The sequence below is a fragment of the Syngnathus acus genome, chromosome 10 (assembly GCF_901709675.1).
Source record: "Syngnathus acus chromosome 10, fSynAcu1.2, whole genome shotgun sequence".
In the NCBI taxonomy this organism is placed as follows: Eukaryota; Metazoa; Chordata; class Actinopteri; order Syngnathiformes; family Syngnathidae; genus Syngnathus; species Syngnathus acus.
This window is the reverse complement of record NC_051095.1, coordinates 13919785-13928667: the sequence shown is the minus strand read 5'-3', so window position 1 is coordinate 13928667 and position 8883 is coordinate 13919785. Positions and strand designations below refer to the sequence as shown.

Sequence of the window (8883 nt, the reverse complement as noted above, 5' to 3'; positions counted from 1 at the left end):
CATCCATCCATCCATCCATCCATCCATCCATCCGTCCATCCATCCATCCATCCATCAAATAAACAACATCGCTGACAAGTCGTTGTTTCATGAAATAAATTGCACTAATACACCATGCAATCTTCCCCAACACATTCAGATATTGTGTACAAACAGGATTAAATCCAAGTAAAATAGCAAGCTTTGAGATTTGTGAAGAATTAAGATTTTTTTTGGTCATTGTGCTTTTTATACATGATTTGAATGGTTCACATCAATCGCAGCATGGAAAATGGTGTTGGCCATTGGTTGCAAATGATCAGTTTAGTTTTTAGCTAGTAAACAAGTACAGGAGATAAATGTAGAAAAATATAAGTGAATGAAAAAACAGGATCAAAATTGTATCATCTAGTAAATTAAGCCCAACGAAATATTGCTTTTTCTTAGAATTTCCTGCTTGCATTATGAATGTGTTGAGCGTAAGTACTGAAGAGCTCCTCGTTGTCAGCTGTGAGCCTGCACAAATCAAGCAGAAAAAGGCGTTGCAAGAAGGGTGGGGAAAAAGTCCTAAGGGACAGCTTGCATGTGATATATTTCAGCCACTGAAGGCTATACGGAAATAGCATTTTGATGTTCGAACATGTAGTTACAGCATGTACAGACAGGTACAAGAAAGATGTAAGACAAATTAGCATACATTTTTCCAGGTCAAATTAGAAGCGGGTGTGGTTTCAGCTGACATTCTCCAATATCCAATTTACAAGACAGACATACTTTAGAAAAAATAAATCACTAGGACTTATTGCTGCAAGAAGCATTTCTACTACTATATACTTGCTGCACAAAGAATCAAATACGTTGAAAATCATACAATATTTTTTTTATTGGCAAACAAAAGAAAACAATTCCTCTTAAACTCAACCATTTACAAAATCTACACATTATAAATTTAAACTGTGTACAAAAGGCAATCTGGAAAATGCAGCAATGCACTCAATCATATTGCACTCGTGATTGTTTAGCGCGATCATACAGTATAAGGCAGACAACAACAATCTTCAGCTTTTGTGAAGACACATTGACTTAGCTACAGGTAGATACACTGTACCAACCAGTGGCCTTACAAACAATAGGTGCATAATTTCAATTCCAGCATCAAGATTAAGAGGAACAGTTTGAGCGTAACAGTACCGATATGCAGTGTTAAACGACATGGTTAATTGCAAAGTGTACCTTTGCGCAGCTCTAGGCACATATTAAAACAGCTGAGAAAAACCTTGCACGTGACTTAAGTGCCTCATAAATATGGTTCCTGAATATATAATTTTACATGAACTAAACTGAAAACAATCGCTACCGACATCATCATGTTTGAAGGTTAAATTCCTACACTGTGAAAAGAACTAGGTAGCGATCCTCTTGGAGGCAGAGGACCAAAAAGAAACGTGTCAACATAAATTTAATAAAGTGCTTTCGACAGAGTTCTTGCTCTGTTTCATTTGCAGTGTAGCATTTGGCTTGCAGGTGTAAAACAGTCATTTGTACCGTGCAATGCTGTTCAGAGAAACATGAACCCAGGATCTTTGGTTTTTGTCATCGGTCACATTGTCATTGCTACTATAACAATCTACCATATGTATTTGTCTTTTTTTGTTTTTAAGCCCCTTAAGGATCATTGAGTTGTATTTTTCTTTGTGCATAGCATGCAACATTTTCAGGTTTTCATTTGCTTTGGTTTAAGGACACCTCGATCATGTTTCTGAATCTGGAGTTTTCGTTTGAAAGCAAGGTCAGGGGATGATCGAACTCCAAAATCTAGGGGGGAAAAAAGAAAGATAATTTAAGAAAATACATAACAAAATATCAGACCCGGAATGCAAAGAACACAACAGACTCACTCTATAAAGTCTGTTGTGTTTGAAAATTCGCATTTAATTTCTTCAAACAATGTAGGCATGCTCATCTATATCTATGCCTGTGACGGATAATGACTGGCAGAAAAATTACACTTCCACGAGATGGTGGAAGGTACCATACCGGTTGCCACATACAACAGAACCTTTGGGCTCAGATTGGGTTGCGTTAATTTATGTGTAAAATTGATACGAGAACGTCAGTATTTTCAGTATGTATGTGCTTTGGAAGTTTTGTTTTGGTGGTGTGCCGTGAGACGTATGCAAAAGAAGTGATCTCAGGCTACATGCTAATCATGGTTTATACATCTACTTAATTCTTGCAAGTGTGACTCTTTCTACCCTCTACTCCTTAGTCTCGCAAAAGCAGCTCTTTGAGCAACAAGGAGAACTAAAGCAACAACAAAGCCAGGTAACGTCCATCGGGATTTGACGAGCGCCAACAGGTGCCACGACACTCAGAAATAAGTTATCAAAGGCGTAAAGATGCTTTCGGTCCCTTTCGCAATAGAGCTGCCTCTCCATCTGGATTATTGTTTTGCACTACACGGCAGAACAATCGGTTTTGTGAAGCTGGTTGACTTCTGAGATGCGAAGATGTGAGGGGCAAGAACAAGAGGCTTTGGTTTTCATGCTAGTCACTAGCCATTAGTGCTTCCGGCTACATGCTGGTTACGTTGGGTGTCTCTAAATAGGATGTGCGCAATAAAAAGGATGGATGGAAATGTTACAACCTTTTTCGTAAAGGTCATATATTATTTTGCAGTCAAACCCTTTCCAAAGTTGCAGCAAGTTCTGGTTCTATAGTTATTCCCACTTTTCCTCTTCCATAGCAAAAAAGAAAACTCCAGAGTTATCTTTTAAATACCATCTGCGCTTAAGTCATGCACTTTACAAATCATAATTTTGTTTGATTTTTGAAACATACTTTTTCCAGGTTGAATTACAAACTGCACCACTTTTTGGCTGTTCCATTGTACGCTGATGAACCTTCGAAGTTCCTTGAAAAAGTCTAATTAGCACCATGATTAGCATGCAGGCTTCTTGACTACGTGGTAATGGATGCAAGTTTACATTGCCATCAGGTCTGTTTTAATGTGCTAATGGGTTTTGAAATGGCGCCGCACCTGGCCGTTGTCCATGACCATGACCTTGCTGCAGTTCATTACGGTGTTGAGACGATGGGCGATGATGAGCCGCGTGCAGCTGCCAAATTCGCAGCGGATGGTCTCCTGGATCAGGGCGTCGGTCTCAGTGTCGATGGCCGCCGTTGCCTCGTCCAGCATGAGGACCTGAGACAATAGGGCAAATGTTGAATAGCGTATTAGTAGTTTGTAGTTGTTTTAACCATGGTGAGAAAAGATAATAAAAGGTAAAACAAAAAAAAACAAAAAAAGCTGGTCTGGGGCAAGTAAGGAAGGGTGAACAATGGTAGGAAAGACGAACAAAGGTCTGAGGTGGAAGAAAGGAAATAAAGAAGGAAAAGCACACTTACAAGAGAAACAGAAATTTGTCAGGATGGATGAAGAAAAAATAGGTGTGACAGATGAAAGGGAGTAGGGAGACAAATAGAAAGCCGCCCAACCACAAGGAAGGCGACTCTGCCTAGCCCACGTAACTGTGTGTGGATCTACGTCCTTAAGTGAAATCCACTAATAAGTGTGCCCCGTGTGTCATAGATAAGAGGATACAAAGCCAGCAGTAAAGGTCACATCAACACAACAGCCTAGCTCAAGTCACCTATCAAATTATTAAGAGGTCCAATCGAACAGACATAAAGATGCCCAAACAAAACGCAGACAAGGGAAGGAAGGTAGAAAGGAAAGAAAGGTGAAGGGAAGAAAGGGAGTCAGTGAGAAACAGATGGTCTGAAAATAACTAATAAAATGTTTTAAATAAGCGTTTTGAATAAAGAAAAATGTCGCATGTCTGCAACCCTGTGAGGATAAGCATTTCAGAAAATGGATGAAAAATACTGCATTGCACTTCCCATTCAATGTTAAGGCCTGCAGTTATGATACAGGGCAATAGGGGGCAATGCTGTCTCAGGCTAACTCATTCAGTATATGAAAATATGTTGCTTTATTTAAATCATGAACCTCTAATATAAAACGTCCCCTTGAGCTATACATTCCAAGCAATGGTCTAGTGGTAAATGTGAACAAGCCGCACCTTGCTGTTCCGCAGCAGCGCTCTGGCCACGCAGAAGAGCTGGCGCTCGCCCACCGAGAAGTTCTCGCCGTTCTCCGTCACCTCGGAATGGAGGGAGTGAGGCAACTGGCTCACCTGAGGAGGATCACACAAGAGTGTCAATGGAGGCTCATTTGCTGCATGGCATGGCATGTCATCACTTGCCATCTCTTTGATATGTGTCTTCTCTAGTGCTTCCCAGATCTGCGAGTCGGAGTACTGGTCCCATGGGTCTAAATTGGTCCTGTTGCACAAACAAATGCCCATTTGAGATTAGGACACTTACACACTTTTCCAATCACATGGTAACATGATTTTATGCGAGGGCAGCACGGTGCCCGCCTTGCGGTTAGAACACCAGCCTCAAAGGTTCAGGGTTCAAATTTGCAGCCTTTCTGTTCCGTTTCAAAAACGTCTCAGTTCATTGAAGACTCCACTTGTTCAGAGATGTTAATGTAAGCAGGACAGACGCCCATTTAAGGAAGTTCTGTTTTATTGACCATCTGACAATTGGGTTATTATAGTTACTGTTACATTATTTATAACTTACTGCATGTCAGGACACATTTGGTTCATTGTGAGCCATTTGAAATATCTGGACAGTTTTGTCAAGCAAGGACCATAGTATAAAATCTATTTTCATCAGATAGCAAAGCTTGAACTTTGCTCGAGCAAATATTTCAGAGCGAATCACCTGACAGTGCCAATGAAGAGCACGGGCTCTTGAGGGATGATGGCAAGTTTGCTCCGCAGGTCGTCCAGGCCGATTCGGGCAATATTGACTGCGTCAATGGTGATGGAGCCACTCGTCAGCTCCACAAGTCTGAATAGAGCCAGACCCAGAGAGGACTTCCCTGCAGAGGAGAGGGCGTCAATACGACGGCAGAGATTGATTCAAAAAGTGAAAACTGCGGGGTACCAACCTGACCCGGTGCGGCCCACGATGCCGATGGTCTCTCCTGGCTGGACGGTGAAGGACAGACCCTTCAGCACCAAGGGCAGGCCGTCGCGGTAACGCATGTCCACGTTGTGAAAGGTGATCTTTCCTTGCTCAGGCCAGGAGAGGGCGGGAGTGTTTGACTGACTTTTGCATGGTGCTTCACTTTCTAGAGACTGAGACAAATAATAAAACACGCAAGTGAACATTCAAGTTTTGAAGAATTCAAGAATTTCATAATACATCCATGACACATTTTCAGTGATGAGGAGTGTTGCATGTTGAAGCCTGCTACCACGCAAATAAACATTTCCCAGAAAACCATGTACAGGTATGCCGGGACATGCCATGAATCGGACAGCTTTGAGTACCAGGGTACGTCGGCGTATTCACTTACCTTTATATAGTGATTAATTCTCTCTACTGATGTGAAGCGAGCTTCGGTCTCTGTGAGGAGCCTGACAGTGAACTGAAACAGGCCAGTCAGCTGCAGGTGAGATGAAGCATTGAGGAGAAAGAAAGGGAGAGAGCGAGAAAGAAAGCGGTGGAAGGTTAACGACTGACACGATGCATTTTTAATTATTATTATTAAACACACTCCAGCTATCCATCAATTAATCAATGTATACAGTAGCTGGGTGCATTTATAATTCAGATAGCAAAAAAAAAATTAAATCAATAATTTTAGTTCACGTGGACATGAACTGCTGAGCCCATTTGAACTCTGTTGCTAAACAAAACAGCAGTACCCATACAAGTAGATCAAATAAAGCGTGGAGAGAAGTTGAGAATGATCTTCGCCCCAATGGCCACCAAGTGAGATTTTGGCAGTTAATGGACTGTACATGAGCTGCGGCCGACTTGACAGTGTGGGTTAATGTTCCAGTAGACTCTTTGTCACTTATTCTGCCCAGCTTAGCTGCATTTCTCTATTTCTTTAGTTTTAAAACTCCATTTCAGTTAACATCAATTCCAGTACATGAGCAACAATGTATAAAAAAAAAAAAAAGGCCTCCCCTAAATAGACGCCTCCCCACCCCAACCACTATTTGAAATTAGGCATATAGTGTAGCTAATTATTCATGTCAAATTTATACCACAAAAAAGTAAAATAACCAAGAGACTTAATATGTGGTTATGACCTAGTTTCAAAGCAGATGTAACTGTGTTGCACTTTTGGCTCACGATGTGCCTTTTGCGAGCTTTAAATGGACGCCGCTCATCGCTCTTGCTATAAAAGTGTATTCCCAGTATTTGTGACCTCATTAGTCATGTGAGAAAAGGCTCCGGTGTCATGTGGTTTAATTGCGGCATGTGGAAAAGGCTTACGAACCTGCACCGCATACGACATGGCCAGGCCCGCATAGGCGGGAGGTATCTGCTGGTGCATGAAGACAATCATGAGAGCGACGGCGGAGATGAGCAAGATGCTAATGAGGTCGAGGCGGACGGCCAGCCAACGCATAGCGCAGCTAAAGAGGTAGTTGGAGGCCTGGTTATTGTCCAGCAATTCCTGATATCTGCCAAACAGAAGCAAAAACTCATTTAATCCTTGCTCACTGAGGGCTCCTGAACAAATATTAGAGAAATATGACCAGCAGAGATAAAAGGACAATTGTTTAGGGATGTTTAGGGATCCCCACTGGGGGAGGTGAGGCTAAAGCAAGTAAAAGTGCGCTTGCACGGAAGACATTATATTTATTAAACTCACCGTTGGAGGAAGTCACGCTTCCTTCCATAGGCGTGAATGATGGAGAGGCCCTGGAGGCTGCTGGTGATGTGAGAGGTGAATGGCGACTGGCTGATGTTCTCCAGCCGTTTCAGCTCACGAATCAAAACCCTGACAAAACAAAATGGACATTGATCTCCTTTACTTTGAATTATTTGTCAGAATCCAGACTCAGTGTCTCAATTCACACATAGGACATTTGATTGGGTAGATATGCACTGATTCTTAAGCACAAGTAATTTATAATTTTTCACAATTATTCATTAACTATAGAAAATGCATCGTGGTTCATACATCCACATCAATGATGTAGAGCAGGGGTGCCCAATACGTCGATCGCGATCGACCGGTCGATTGCCAAGCCACTATTGGTCGATCGCGTGATATTAAAATGTTTTTATTTTATAAAAAAATTTTTTTTTTTCTTCTCTCTCGCACTTGACACATGTACAAACAACGGCGCTAACAACACAACACAAACACGCTAGCTCGCGAGTTCCCTCCAATTGTCAGAACCCTGTTTTTTCTCTTAAACTTAAGAAAGGGTACAAAAATGAGTGGGGCAGCTGGCCATAGTAATAAGTATCACTTTCATAGGGAATGGGAGTAGGCCTTTTTTTTCACGATGACATACTTTCACGATGACATACTATATATATATATATACACATACACTACCGTTCAAAAGTTTGGGGTCACAAAATTGTTTGGGTGACCCCAAACTTTTGAACGCTAGTGTAAATATTATTATAATAAAATATTATGAATTAAATATTATAAATTATATCTTATATTTGTATAAGATTATAAAAAATCTATGAATATAAGTATACATATATATTATAAGATTTTTTACACAGAAGATTATATATATAATCTATAAATAATTATCTAAATAAATATATACACTACCGTTCAAAAGTTTGGGGTCACCCAAACAATTTTGTGACCCCAAACTTTTGAACGGTAGTGTATATATAAAATTATTTTTTTTAGTGGGTAGATCTTTGTGACTTGGTCATTTCAAAAGTAGCTCGCGAGCTGTGCAGGTTTGGGCACCCCTGATATAGAGTGACAGTGAAAAGGTTTTTTTTTTCATTTTTTCCAGAATTATTTCATCCACATTTCCCCACCAATTTGTTAGTGGGCTAACTTGCGCAAATGTCACCTCACTAATGATGCTGTCTGACTGTTTTCTTCCCATTCAATAAACGGCTGAAATTGCATTACTGACAGACAAATGCTGACTTATAGAGGCAATATCTGATATGCCTTTGAAGATCTGAGAAGAATTAGACATCTTGTGAACACATCAGTGCTAAAAACAACCTTGAGAAATGGGTATTAGAATTAGCAGGGATGACAAATGACTGCAGAGCTTTTCTATCCTGAGATATTTTTTCTCCTGGCAGAGTGCTGGTTGTTTTCCACTATCATAATAATATTCTGAGCATCATCACAAACAGATGGACATCCAGAGGGACCCTGGACACGGCGAAGTAGTTTGAGTGAGATATATTGACTAAAGGTAGGCGTCGTCTCATCTACTTTTAGAGGCCTCGACTAGAAGGTCATTTGCTTTTCTCCCAAAAGCTGAGAAAAGAGATGCAACGAACTTTGCCTCTTGGATGCGTTGATCTTGACAAACATGTTTACGCTCTGGGCGGTTTCATTTCAAAATGTATTAGTAATAAAAAAGCTGCTTTAGAAGTAAAGTGGGTAATTTTGACAGGAGTTTGATGTAACATGGCCACAAATCTTGGGGAGATCGCTTTAAAAATTGCCAAGGGTGATCATTACTTATTAGCGGGATGAGATCCCTCATGAGTGCACCGCACATGAAAAAAGTCAGGCTATCATGTCTTTTCAAAATTCAAGTAAGGGTAACTGTATCAGACCTACATTGAAGAAGAAGAAAAAAAAAAGAAGCAGTTTGACGCGTTAAGTTGTTAGTCAGAGGCCGTGCAGTGATTGGGAGCTCGGCTATAAATTTACATCGATTCAAACTCGCCTTGACGACAGCCGTCGGCACATACAAATACACACACACACACATGTGCAATGACATTTATAGTTGACGGCGCCTGATGCTTATCTCCTGATGCAAAACAAGGTGCTATAAAAGGTACTTTCAT

General features: G+C 40.8%; 1 protein-coding gene across 1 annotated transcript in view; it reads right to left on the bottom strand.

Annotated features, from left to right (window-relative positions):
- Window positions 1–837: 837 nt before the first annotated feature.
- Window positions 838–8883, bottom strand: part of wu:fb13g09 (multidrug resistance-associated protein 5) — a 30277-nt gene continuing 22231 nt past the window's right edge. Inside the window, exons 21-29 of the mRNA XM_037261902.1 lie at window positions 6731–6859; window positions 6353–6539; window positions 5417–5506; window positions 5006–5195; window positions 4777–4936; window positions 4248–4326; window positions 4065–4178; window positions 3020–3184; window positions 838–1794 (exon numbers count right to left, since the gene is read on the bottom strand). Coding sequence (XP_037117797.1) covers window positions 1702–1794; window positions 3020–3184; window positions 4065–4178; window positions 4248–4326; window positions 4777–4936; window positions 5006–5195; window positions 5417–5506; window positions 6353–6539; window positions 6731–6859 — 1207 coding nt within the window. The 3' untranslated portion in view covers window positions 838–1701. The remainder of the gene's footprint in view (window positions 1795–3019; window positions 3185–4064; window positions 4179–4247; window positions 4327–4776; window positions 4937–5005; window positions 5196–5416; window positions 5507–6352; window positions 6540–6730; window positions 6860–8883) is intronic.